Here is a 14,173-nt window from a genome sequence, read left to right as displayed (position 1 = left end):
CAATCAAGCTAGCTCCCTGGCCCAGCCCCCGCCTCCCATGGTACAGCAAGCTCTTGTCAGACGTGTGCAGAGATGCCCCCTGTGAATAATGGGAGCTGCCATGAGGATCGGTGTTCCCCCGCAGAACAGTTCACAGGGCAGCTAGGCACCAGGGGCCTTAGAGTTGGTGTACTCACCAGATAGCTTTGGTGGAGAATCTGAGAGACGTGGACCCTGTGGCAGGGGGCGTCTGAATCCAGTGACATCTGGATCTCAGAGCTTGGGGCCTGGTACAGCAAGGGGTGGAGTGTGACCCATGGGGAAGTGGAGGTGCTAGGGACTCCCTACCAGCTGGGGTCTCTGGCACTGATCCCAGCTGACCGAAGCAATTCTTCAGTTCTGAGTTTTACTATCAACAGCCAGCCTGACAGTAAGAGCCCATGGCGGGGGGAGACCAGGTCCTCAGCCCTTGGTAGGGATGGGGCTCTCCAGCATGACTAGCCACACCTGTGCGCTAGTGCAGCGGCAGAGGCCGTGCCAACCCGCCCCTGCCAAGAGGGAGCATGGCTCTAAGCCCAGCCTTTCATCTCCCCCAAGCCAGAGCCCAGCCCAGTAGCCCAGTCCCTGAATGGAGTTTAGATTAGCCTAGACTGGGAGCTAGTCCCCGCCCACCGGCCCCAGCTAGCTAGTCCAGGCTCTCCAAGAGCTCTTACCATGGTGGGTTCTGCCCTAAGGCCTAGGTCAGAGCCCAGCTAGGCCAGAGCTTGGTGCCAGGGCGTTGCCGTGGTTCCCTGCTCCTAGGGCGGCACCCTGATTCCAGCCCAGCTCTCCTGTGCTCCAGCAGCCCTGTCTAATGCTCCCCCTCCAGCCTGTACACACGGCCCTCAGCCTCCGCCCCTTTGTTGCCCTCCCGGGACCCCCACCCTTTGCCTATGCCTAGGCCTGCTGGCTCCCTCCTTTCCCCATCTTCTCCCATGTAGCCTCCAGGTCACCCCGTCTCCTCTCCTTCCCTGTGTGTGCGGCCATCTGGGCTTCTCTCATGCTCTCTGCTCCCCACACCCCCAGCTCACTCTCTCTGGTTGGGGGGGAGGGGTCTTTTTTGTTCTGTGCATGTCTAGCTCTTGCCATGTGAGCTCCTTGCTTGGTCTCCCTGTGCATGCAGCTCATTCAGCCCGCCTCACCGTCCTGGGTGTCTCTCCTTGTACACTTTTCTCTGTCTAGCCCTGTGTGCCCGGGGGTGGCGATGTCCTTACTGCTGAGCGCGTCCATTCTGGGTGTCACAGTCTCTCCATGTGTGACTACAAGCATCTCTGTGGAGGGGTCAGAGCGTGCACACACCTCTCTGTGCACACAAACATCTAAGTGTGTCCATCCCCGCACATATGTCTGAGCGCTCCTGTCTGTGACTGTGTGTCACTAACCCTCCCTGTCCCCAAGTATGTGTCTGTTGTGTGTGTCACTATCTCTCCCCCTTCTGGAGGTGTCTGTCACACACATGTGCACTCACAGACACACCCTGTTGTGACAGCCTGAATCACACGCTCGCTCTCTCCTGAGGAATCCTATTGCCATTCTCTGACCTTGCCGCCTCCAGCCCGCAACACTGCTGAGAAAGTTCCTGCTGCCCTTCAGCTCTCGACCTAGAAATATCCCAGTGACTGGAACTGCGTGCTGGGATCCAGTAGCCGAGTGCAGGCCCTTTATGCAGCCACAAGCCTCTGCTCCCCGAGTCCCTCCAGAGTAGCTGGGCTGCAGGAGCTGGCAGGAAGCTGCTCTCCTCAGCTCCTCACAGGTTTCATAGCCTGGAGACTTTCCCACGGGGTGGGGGGCCTTCTCCGTCCTCCAAACTCAAGACAACATTTTCTGCCCTAAATCAGATACACCCTGGTCAGAGCACGAGCAGAGCTGAGGATGGCAGCTGATGCCCGTCTTCGCGCAGAGGGGGCCCCGCCGAGCCTGCAGACCCTGCTCCAGTACAAGCACGGAGCCCACGGATGAGATCGGGGTCCTGGACCACTGAGGGCTTGCACCCCCAATTCTCCACATGCCACAGCCAGCCTCTTCTGCCAGGAGATTCCAAGCCCGCGACAGGGAGCAGCAATTGGTACAACCTGCCTCCTACTTCTGAGAAGCCAACTCCCCCCTCACCCAATTCCGCACAGTGGTACAGTCGATTCCTCGCTCGGGAGACGGGCTGCAGCACCTCCACCCGCTACACACTCTGGGCAGGGTCCGGCCCCACACCAGGGAGAGTCTTGGCCCCTAGGCCCCAGCATGCTGCTCATTAGACTAGCAGGTGGCAGCAGTGTGACCATGTCCCCGTCCTCCCCTGCACCCCTCCTCCCATAACCACCCCCTGCACCCATCACCTAACTCTCCTCCTACCACCCCATCATCCCCCTACTCCAACCACCCCTGACCCACCTTCACATCATCCTCTCATCCTTTATCTATCCTCCAGCCACCCCCAACCTATCACTCTGCCTTTCCTAACCCCATCATCCCACCCTCCTCCAACCACCCACTGCACCCAGACACCCAGTATCCTGCCACCCAGCTCCAACCATCCTAACACCTATATCCTGTCACCCTCCTCCAACGTTCTTCTCCTCCCATCCCCATGCCCCTCTCAGCAGCTCCCGCCCTGTTCCACCCTCCTGCAAACATTGTTGCCAAACCCCCATCCTCAAACTCTCCCACTGCTTCTCACCCCAGCCCCCTCCTGCTCCCGTGTGCCTGTCTTATCACCCTCCACTCCCCATGCCAACCCCCTCCCTGCTTCACCTTCTTCACGTTCCCTCCTGTCACCCCATCCCACTCTGTTCCCCAGCTCTTCACCCTCCAACCCCCTGCCTTTTCATGCATCCTCTCGCCCATGGCCCATCGCTGCGGTGGCTTGCATCTCTCTCTCAGTGCTGAGAGCCCTGCACTGGGCACAGAGTCCCACGGAGCCAGCTAACCAGCCTGCCCCGCGAGTGCCCTGGAGAAAATAGTCCTGCACTGGACTTCTGGGAGGGAGAGGTCTGGTCCCCTAACTGTCCCAATATTTAAAGGGAACTCAATGCATGCACACGACCGAATTTACTCCCACGACCCTCGCCCTTCTTGGGCATGCTGTTTGCATGCCCCCATGCACTAGCAAAGGCTGTGTCCTCCTCTGCATTGGTAGTGGGAGCTCACTGGCCCTCTTACCAGGGCCATAGCATAGTGTCCATAGCCATCCACCAGCCTCCTGCCAAGAGAAGCCCAGCCTGGCCCAGCCCAGGGGAATCTCCATGACCACTCTCTCCCAGCTCTCTGTCCACGGCTGATTTCTCCCTAGCCAGGCTTCTAGAACTCTGCCCATCACCCAGCATCTGACTCCCCTCTCCCTGCACAGCTGCTGCTTCCCCAGCATGCTCTCCTGCCTGCCCTTCTTCACATCCGGCCTCCTCTCGCTTCAGCCAATGCCCCAAATTTGCAAGGTCCCTCTGGCGCGTGGCTGCATCGCCTCCTTCTGTGGTGTCGTTATACAATTAGTGTGATTAGTGCCAGCTCTCCCTTCCCCTCAGTGTCATTAAGGAAAGCAATCCAGAACAACGGGCCCCTGGGACGGTCAAGCAGAGCCCTGTCTGTGGCCTGAGCCCAGCATCAGAGGCATGGCACTGGAGGTAGCGGACCAGAGCCCCTGCAATACAGCACTGAACTGTGGGGTTTGGGACTCAACGCATCCTTTACGTGGCATGCTGTTTATGTCTATGTGGGTTCAGTCCCCAGGGATCTCCAGCCCCTGCATATGGAACGTACGTATGGTATTATCGTCACTCAGCCAGGACCCTGGGTTCCCAGACTCCCCATCACACCAGGAGGCTCTGCAAAGCCCTAGGATCTTGATCACTAATTGCAAATTCTGGCTAACACTGCCTTGCTCATCCCCTCCCCCCTCCTGTTGCCATGGCAGCCACAGCTCCAGTCTCTCCATCTCTCCAGCACAACGTCTTGTCTGCCCTTGGCAAGCAGCTCCATCCAACTGGAGCGTCCTCCCCACAACCAGCTCCCCAGCTGCAAGGATGGGATGGGGCACACTGTCCCCTGTCCCCCACCCCAGCCCAGAGAGGGACTCCCTGTACCCTGCCCCCCACACTCCACTGTGTGGACTGACACTCTGTATCCTGCCCCCCCCCGAGAGGGGAGAGACACCCTATAACTGGGAGCGCCCCACAGCCCCTTAGCCCAGAGGGGGAAGGGGTATGGATGCCCTTGTCTCCTGCCTTGGACAGGGCGAGAACCTGTAATGGTCCACACATTGCAGGCAGAGGGGAATCTGCTCTCACTCACACACCTCGCCAAGCCTGTTACATCCCACACCCTAGCTCCATGGGGCAGGGACGCTGTGTAGCACTCTGTGCCTATGCAGGGGTGGAACTGCCTCCACACACGCAGGAGGAAGAACCAACCCCTCTACCCTGAACCCTGGCCAGGAGAGAACTCTCATTAACTGGATCCTCTGCTGGGGAAGGGGAAGAGGCCCAGGCCCCCTGGCACTTAACCACCTCATACAGAAGGGAGGCATGCGGCTACCTGATGAGCAGAGGAGACCAGCACCTCACTCTGTAATCTGGAGGGTGGCTGTCTGGCTGCACATTTACAAACATGAAGCGCCACCTACGGGAGAAGAGGGAGAACAGGACAGCAAGTTGGTTCAGCGCCAGGCTGAAGGGGGAAAGGAAATCAAGGGCTTGGGGAAGTTACTGTGCAGCAAGCCAGAGTGTGACTCTACAGCACGCCAGCTTGTGGCAAGTTGGTGCACTGTGGATTCACACCTAATTTGCCATGCAGTAACTTGTCCTCCAAACAAGCTCCCAAGCAACTGCAGTTACTTAGAAACAGATCTGACCCTCAGAGGCTGGATCCAGATTGGAAACAGGATTGTCCCAGAGTTCAGGGCTGTTTGCATGAAGGGTTTTGGCTTAGGCTCATCTCTTCTCCTTGTGGATCACCTGAGATCAAAATGTCTTGATGTCCAAAGGGGTTTATAACTCACCAGGACACTGGAAAAGGCCCAGAGGCTTGAATGCTGCAGCAGAATTTGCTACGTTACCAGTTTACACTGTCCAGGCAAGGCTCCCAGCTTGGTGAGGTGCTGGTAGATCATCTAATGACTACCACTTTTCAAGTCTTGGGTCAAGCTCTGAAAATCACCCTGGTTCACAGATCAAGGCCAGTGACCCAAACAGGCAGACATTGGAACATTATTTGCACTAACCACACTACAAATCCATCCACCAACAGCCTGAAGATAGTAATGGGAACAGAGAGAACCCACTGTTCCATCGGCACAGAAGCTGCCAACTCATGGCCTGCAGAGCTAATCCACACTGGACCCAAGCACCCGCCACTGCAAGCAGCTCTCCTCCAACGTCAGAATACAACAGCTGGGTAAGGGAGGAACTCATTGAGGCAGTACAATTAAATCTAACTGGATGGCATTAGCCACTCCATCACACATGATAAAGCACTTATTTGGGATACTCAAGCCACACCCTGTGGATTGGTGTATGCCCTTCTTAGTTGTTCTTCCCTGGCTTTCAGCAGCTGTGTCCACTGCTAACAGAAATTATCAATGTTGTCTGCAGGGTAGCCAGGCTTACAACTTCCCTGAAGAATGCATTAGTCCAATTCTGAAAGCTTGAGGCAGAAGAATTCTCCCACTGTTGTTCTGGGTGCAGCCTCTCATTCCTGGGCAAAATCACTGGGGAAGTGGTGGAAAACAAGCTCCAACATGGGGAACCTACCAACATCCTAGATGCTTGGCCAGTGGGCTTCAGGCCAAGTCACAGCATGGAGACAAGCCTAGTGGCACAAACAATTATCTTCCACGGGCAACGGACAGAGGTTACATCTCAATGCTCATGGTACTTGGCCTCTTCAGCTTATGACACAGCTGATCACAATGTACTGCAGAGCTGTTAACATGACATAGCTGGTGTAGATGCGGCACTGTGATGGTTACAGTCATTCCTCTCCAAGAGGACCCAAAGAGAAGTAATAGATAACTACTTCTCTTCCAATAGAGCCCTCAGCACAGAATCCTACCGGGATTTATCTTGACCCTGATTCTTTTCAATAGCTATGTGAGACCATGTAAAGAGGCAGTGAGATGCCAAAGACTCTGCTGCCAGCAAAACCTGGATGATGCACAGTTGCACATCATCTTTTCCAAAGATGCAGCCAACAGCATCTCAAGGGTATCGCCATGCCCAAAGATCAGCATTTAGATGAAAAGCAGCTGGCTCAAAGCCAATGGGGGTAAGACCGAAGGGGAAAAAGACGGAAGAACTGGTCCAGGAATTCTCCTCCCCTACACTGTGGGCATCTGCCCCCATTCGTTAAAGTGGCTGGAAGCTTTGGGGTCCTGTTCAACTTGGCACATGGCCTAGAAAACAAGATAACGTCAGCAATTTTGTTCAACATCTTTATTAATGATCTGGATGATGGGATGGATTAAACTCTCAGCAAGTTCGCAGAGGACATAAACTGGAGGAAGAGGTAGATATGCTGGAGGGTAGGGATAGGGTTCAGAGTGACCTAGACAAATTGGAGGACTGGGCCAAAAGAAATCTGAGGAGGTTCAACAAGGACAAGTGCAGAGTCCTCCACTTAGGACGGAAGAATCCCATGCACTGCTACAGGCTGGGTACCGACTGGCTAATCAGCAGTTCTGGAGAAAAGGACATAGGGATTACAGTGGATGAGAAGCTGGATATGAGTCAGCAGTGTACCCTTGTTGCCAAGAGGGCCAATGGCAGATTGGGCTGTATTAGTAGGAGCATTGCCAGCAGATCGAGGCAAGTGATTATTTCCCTCTATTTGGCACTGGTGAGGCCACATCTGGAGTATTGCATCCAGTTTTGGGCCCACCACTACAGAAAGGATGTGGACAAATTGGAGAGAGTCCAGCGGAGGGCAATGAAAATGATAAAGGGGCTGGGGCTCATGACTTACGAGGAGAGACTGAGGGAACTGGGCTTGTTTAGTCTGCAGAAGAGAAGAGTGAGGGGGGATTTGATAGCAGCCTTCAACTACCTGAAGGGGGGTTCCAAAGAGGATGGAGCTCGGCTGTTCCCAGTGGTGGCAGATGACAGAACAAGGAGCAATGGTCTCAAGTTGCAGTGGGGGAGGTCTAGGTTGGATATTAGGAAACACTGTTTCACTAGGAGGGTGGTGAAGCACTGGAATAGGTTACCTAGGGAGGTGTGGAATCTCTATCCTTAGAGGTTTTTAAGGCCTGGCTTGACAAAGCCCTGGCTGGGATGATTTAGTTGGGGTTGGTCCTGCTTTGAGCAGGGGGGTGGACAAGATGACCTCCTGAGATCTCTTCCAACCCTAATCTTCTATGATATGCTCTGGAAGGGGTGTGTGATTGAGCAGCAAAGTGCTGACAGCATCTGCACAAGAGCCCCACAGTGGAGGTAGAGATGGAGCTGTCAAGACATAGGAAGCAATTGGGAAACTGAGGCCACAGACACTTGAGATGTCAGACCCTGTGACACCCAAAGAACAGGGGTGTCACACAACTATGGGGTCAGTGCAACTATGTTCAGAATCTCTTATGTCCTCGTTGAAGGTAAAATGGCTGGAGAAGTTTGCATGGGTGGGGGGACACCGAGACTAGTATCAGATCAGACTCCCTCTGCCCAGCTGCTTACCAGTCCCTTTGAAAAATCTCTGCTATGCCACTTCTACCTGCCAGATTCCTACCCCCAGCCTTCCTTGCCTGTCTCCCTTCTCCTCTCGCCCCTTTCTGCTGGGTTGGATCATGGCTGTAACGGCCCTGGGCTGCAAGATAACTGGGTACAACGCACCCATTGTAAAATTCAACTCACCCCTTAAATCTGGGCTGATTATGGACTAGAGATTGCCCTCGGCCCCAGATGCTCTGTGCTTCTCCGAAGGTGGATAGCAGCTGGGTAACTGCTCATCTGATGTAGTGTCTGCATAGCTGCTCCTGGCCCTGGGGAAAGGGTGAGGATTAGGGTACCCCTGTGCTCTAGCAGCTCCTTGGGCTGCTTTACCTTACACCAAGGACCAGAATTTGGGGGTTCCAAGGATAGTCGTAGTCGTCCCCTCCCCCTGGAGCCAGGCCAAGTGCAGCTTGGGCACAGCATCTGTGCTTTATGGTTTTCCATAGACATCTGAGCCTTGTTTACAATGAGGAGCATGGGACAGACAGACAGACAGACAGACGTCCGGTTACCAGCAGGCACAGCTGACCATCACTTCCCCTGGCAGAAAATATGGCAGGCTCCTCACTCAGCATGATCTATCTGGGATACAGTGAAAAGTCAGCAGGCAGTACTTCTGCCCCTCCTTAGCTGTGTCCCTGCAGCACAGGCCTCAATCCTGCTTGGGATCTTGCACGGGCTGCTTAGTACTTTGCCAAGTGACTGTCCCAGGCCCCTCCATACAGCTTGAGATCCCTACATTGGGCCTCTTGTTTCTTACTCTCCTGCTTGGAGCTGGTGCCCTTTAAGTCGAGAAGCAGGACAAGATGTGGAGACAGCAGATCCATTCCTACTCTTGGTTACACCCACTGCGACCCCCCTGAAAAGAGCAGGCTGTGTAGAGGTCAGTGGGAAGAAGGTTTGGCCCAGTGTCACTAGAAAAATGAAACTTCCCCCATGTGGGGTTGGTGTCAAAGCTGGCAACAGAGCCATAGGGCACTAGCTCCAGAGCGAGACGCCCTGTCATAAGGCATTGCTACAACACTGAGGGTCCCCAAGGAGAAGGGATCTCTGGGTGAGGAGACAGAAGTAAGAGCCCTGGGGCTGCTGAGAAAAATTGAGAGTCGTGTAGCGGAGACCTGGTCTACACTAGGAAATGAAGTTGGTAGAACCACATTGCACAGGGGTTTGAAAAATCCACACCCTTGAGTGACGCAGTTAAGCCAACCTGAGCCCCGGTGTAGACGGCATTAAGTCAATGGATTGCCTACGCCAGGAGTTCTCAAACTGGGGGTTGGGACCCCTCAGGGGGTAGTGAGGTTATTACATGGGGGTTGTGAGCTGTCAGCCTCCACCCCAAACCCTGCTTTGCCTCCAGCATTTATAATGGTGTTAAATATAGAAACAAGTGTTTTTACTTTGTAAGGGGGTCACCCTCAGAGGCTTGCTATGTGAAAGGGGTCGCCAGTACAATCATTTGAGAACCATTGACCTACGCTTTGAGCACCACAGCAGTGTTTTAAGTATAGACAAGCCCTGGGAGAAAAAACTCCAGGGGAGAGGCCAGACAGCCCAAGAAGAGCTCAGGAAGTGGAAGAGAGCCCAGGAATACTGGGAGAAACTGCCTGGAGATAAGAAGGCAGGAAGCAGATGGGTGGGAGGGGGGAATCCCAGAGGGATGCAGAGAAACTCCATTGGCCCTGGAAGTCCTCATGCGGGAGTAGTTACACCGGAGAGAAACAGGTCAGGCAGCACAAGCTGCAGGACAAAACACAAATGGTCTCCCCACCTCTCTGGGTGAACAGCTTCCTGCGGAGGGCTCTCAAGCAGCTGTGGCAGACACAGGCAGAGCGCTAAGAGCTCTCCAGACGTTTGCCCCTCCAGCGGAGCACTGATAGGCCAAAGGAATACCATGCCAGCCAGCAGCTGAGAGCCAGCGTCTCTCCACACAGCCCTACAGCAGACTATTGCTGCCCAAAATGCTGAGGTGGATCTTTGCAAAAGGCAATCCATTCCTGCCTTACGCCTCCACCTTTGCTTCCCAGAGTGCACTGTCTGTACGCTGGAAGCAGGCAGTGCAGAGCAAACCGCAGAAATTGATTCAGCACGTGGCGGCATCACCCCCTTGGTAGCCATTAGGAAAACAAACAGCACTTACTTAGACAAACTAACCGCAACAAGAGAGAGGTGGTAGAAGAGTGGTGTGGCTTTAGCATAGGCTTGGGAGCCAGGAACTGCCAGCTCTGACACCGACTCACCACACGATCTTGGGGGTAAATCTCAGCTCTTCTCTGTGCCTAGTTTCCCAGCTGTGAAGAGGATGACACTGACACTGGGTGCTGTGTTAGTCAACATGTGTACAGTGCTTGAATGATATGTTCTGACACACTGATAAAGGGGAAAACAGGAAGCTATGACTCCAATAACTGCCCTCTCGTTGCCTGCCATCACGAGTTGAAACGAAAACACTACCAGCAAATTAGCTCCCCCATCTCCTAAAAGATGGGCTCTGGGGGAGAACCCCTGGGCTACCAGGACCAACACCTGGTCAAGAACAGCCCATAAACGGACATTGCCTTTCCTCCCAGATGGGCTGGGGATCATGTCACTGACCGCAGTCACCATTACGTAGTGCCCACTGCACAACAGCACCGCTCCTGGGGTCCTTCCCTGAGCCCCAGAGGGAGTGTGTGGGAAACCAGGGAGTGTGGATTCCTTCATCCATAATAGCTCTGGATAACTTCCTCCCCACCCCATTTCCTGCTGGCCCAGCTCTGCCCTGACCCTCTCGTGACACATGCTCATGAAAGCGGGAAATGGGTTATGCTAAGAGGCTACTTGGGGGTGCAGGGAGGTTTGGTGGCCGGGAGTGGGGGGTCAAGTCCAGGAAGATGCTAACACAGGATTGTGAGATTCTGGCTGCTGAGCAGACAGGCAGTTGCTTGTCAGCGGGGAGGGGTGTGGTGGTAGCAGGAGGTCTCTGCAGCTGGGATGGGGGCTCTTGCTCTGGTTCTTATCACAGGCTTTGGATAGGCCTCTCTGCCATGATACCTGCAGGACCATTTAATGATGGCTATCATTGCGGCCAATCGGATGAAGGTCCCAGCAGACCCGGGCCTCCTGCTTCCCAGCTTGAATAGCCTTGGTTCCCTGTGTAACTCAGTATCAGGGCCATCTCGTGATGCTGCAGTGGGGGAGGAGACCACAAGCACCCCCAGCCAGAACACAAACAACTGCAGTGACATCACAAAGGCCTCTCAAGGCCAGCCAGCTAACGGTACAGGGCCTGTGCTAGCCCACCACGAACCATGTCCACTTGGTCTTACCAGAGTTGTTTTACCCTGTGAATCCCTCTTCCTGAGCCCCTGGACGTTCCCTCCGAGCGTGAGTTCGGCATTCTGAATGGCCTCCTTTCCTGAATGCTCTGGCCTGGGTTCAAGTCGATTGACTAACCCAGGCAGACCGCATGCCTCTTTCGGGTGGGCACACACATCCTGCCTTCAACGACTCTGATGGAGGTAGCTTGGATCACTCACCTTATGATGGAGGCCAGGGGCAGTCCAAAGCTGTCCTCCGAGCGGCAGGGGCTGTGAAAGCCATTCTTCCCCCTTCTCCCCCGCTCCTCTTCCCGCTCGCTCCAGGGGGCATCAGTGGCAGAGCTGGTTCCGGAATCTGGCTCCAGGTGGGCCAGAGGGGCAAAATTCTGCTCAATCAGCTTGGCGCTGTCTCGGATCTGGTCCTGTATTTCTGGGGTGAGGTTTGGGAGGTCAAAGGTGAAATAGGTACCACGGGTACGGGCTGGAGAGGAGAGGACGTCAATGGAATCTAGGCTGGTGTAGGATGTCCCCTTGGCTCGATGGGACTCCATGATGCTCTCAAAATGCTTGCTGAAAGAGTCCATCCCATCCTTGGAGAGGCTGTGTCCCAGAAGGAAGGGCACTGGTGACTTGAGCAGGCACTGTTCATCTCTGTCCACGATCCTGGCAGGAGGGGAGAGAGAAAGAACAGCTGGTCAGTGAGGAGCATAGAACGCGCACTCCTTGCCCTCTGCTAGCCCATTGGTTCTAAATTCATCTGCTACTGAGACCGATAACTGGGAAGGATAGCATCTCCTCGGAACCAATACAGGACCATAACCCACTGGGGAACCAGGTTACGGGGAAAAAGCCTGGCCAGTCAGATAGGACATTGCACACGGTGACCCACATTGGAATCTGATGGTGCTCTGGATGCACGTGCCAATTAATACAGCACAGACTTTGTTCCCCTCCAGGGGCTCATCCACAAAGACCAATGACTCCACTACTGCAGCCAGACTTGGTCTATCGGCTCAGGCAGTAACGGCTCATTCTCTTAGACACAGAGGTCCTGGGTTCAGATCCCATTGAGGACCCAGCCCTAGAATCATAGAATAACAGAGTTGGAAGGGACCTCTGGAGGCCATCTAGTCCAACCCCCTGCCTAGAGCAGGACCAATCCCAACTAAATCATCCCAGCCAGGGCTTTGTCAAGCCTGACCTTAAAAACTTCCAAGGAAGGGGATTCTACCACCTGTACCCCATGATCAGATCTGTAATGGGATACAAAGCCTTTCTCCCCTAGGTCACTGGTTTGAACCCAGTCCAGATCAGAAGTGATCAAAAGTCATTACGATCTGACAGTGTGGTCTGTTAAATGACATAGATTGCAGCTAGCCAATCAAATTGAGCATAGAGCAGTAAGCAGCTTTCCAGCAAAATGAACACAAATCCACTTCACTCATAAAAGTACAAACAGAATCCGAAAACCAATCTCAGCTGATATGCTGCCATCAGTTTATTAAAGTAAAGGGAAATTACTTTAGGCCATGCTGGTTTCCAATTGGCTAGAGCACAGGAAAATTTATCCAATCAGAACGCGTTCTATCCCACTGCTAGGTTATTGGACACCACGAACACATTTTCATTCAGAAGACTTGGAAAACTCATTGTCTAAATACCTGCTGTCTCACTGACTGAATGTCATTAATTCATTAACCTGCTCAAAACACAACTCTGGTAATCTCACTAGGCCAACCTCTCCATGACTTCAGGGGGGGTTGCCTAAGCAAGCAGTAGGTAAAGAATGGAGAAACCCAACCTTAGATAGGATCGTCTCCACTTCTGTTGTGCAGCGGTACTTGGATGCTCAAATGTCGACCATGTTCCACCCCATAGGTGGCTGCGTTTCAGCGGTGGGTGAAATGACTGCTCTACATGGTAAAAATCAGTCTGTTATATTTTATGGAGGCCTTTGTTTCCCCCAAGAAGAAAGATGCCATAGAAATGTAAATTCTCTATCATTATAATTCAGGAAGTGTACTATGAAATCAACTTAACAATGCCTGGATCATTTGTCATTAGAGTCCATCTGGAGTCCCATGTGCTGTTCCAGGGGCCGAGGATTATTGCTGTGAATGGGATGCAGCATAGGGCAGCAGCAACAGCACCAGGACAGAAGAAATATCTGTTAAGGGAGCTGGGCGGATTCTCACTGGAAAAGCAGAGGTCAGGGACGTGACCTACATCAGGTTATGAATTAACAGATGGGCTAGATGGGGATGGTTCCCACACCCTGCTGGGGATCAGAGCAGAGGGGCACCATCTCAGCAAGACATGGGGGAGAAGATGGGAGCAGAGCACAGACTGTAATCAGGCTCTTGCGCAGAAGCAAGGACAGGAAACAAACCATTTCCAGGTGCCAGTCACATGCGCTAGGGCAAGAGACCCAGAGAATCCTTTCCAGAAAGGGAAGGGATCATGGGAGAGGGGAAGGAGGTAAAGGACAGTAGGGGCAGCACTGCTTCTGGAGGGTCTTCCCTGTGCTTCTGCCTCGTTAGTGGTCCATACTGACAGATACAGGCCCACTGAACTAGCAGGATGCAAACTCTCATTGCTGTGATTGTCCCAACTATACCCACTTCAAGGTGTAATTACACAAGGGGAGAGAGCTGCGGTTTCAGCATCCCCAGCACTTTCAGCAGCATCCAGCTGGGGCCTTCCCCAGCTGCTGTGTCTCTGCACGCCCCCTTCCTGGGACAGCACACAGTCTCCAGCTGGAGTCAACTCCAGACACAGAGGCAGCACACAGTCCCAGGACTGCCTCCTGCTTTGTATGCAGCTCCTCTGCTAAGACAGTCGAGGGCCTACTTCACCTTTTATTGCAGCTCTTCTCTACACCACTGTCAACGGATTTTTTTCTACAAGAGGACCCCCTCACCCCTCGCAGCCCCATCCTGCCAGAGACAGTGCTGGTTAATTCTGCCATTTAGCACCTACACCTGGAACTGACCCTTGATCCCAGGCTAATTAGGAACACATGCATTGCCACAAAAACTAGGCCTCTGGCTCATTTCTGCTACTCTACTGTAGTTTGAAGTTCCTAGCAATTATTTTTTGTAAGCAAGTCTCATCAATTTGCTGTCCTCTTCCTTTAGCAGATCTTTAATAAAAATACACAGGAGTGAACTCATT

General features: G+C 53.6%; 1 protein-coding gene across 2 annotated transcripts in view; it reads right to left on the bottom strand.

The window, feature by feature from the left end:
- PSD (pleckstrin and Sec7 domain containing) overlaps nucleotides 1-14,173 on the bottom strand; it is a 107,185-nt gene that overhangs the window by 44,154 nt on the left and 48,858 nt on the right. For both annotated transcript variants that reach the window (XM_084633571.1, XM_084633572.1), the window contains exon 5: nucleotides 11,219-11,662. In XM_084633571.1, coding sequence (XP_084489697.1) covers nucleotides 11,219-11,662 — 444 coding nt within the window. The remainder of the gene's footprint in view (nucleotides 1-11,218; nucleotides 11,663-14,173) is intronic.

This window comes from Lepidochelys olivacea, assembly GCF_965140295.1.
Source record: "Lepidochelys olivacea isolate rLepOli2 genome assembly, chromosome: 7".
NCBI lineage: Eukaryota > Metazoa > Chordata > Testudines > Cheloniidae > Lepidochelys > Lepidochelys olivacea.
This window is presented reverse-complemented; position numbering and strand designations above follow the sequence as displayed.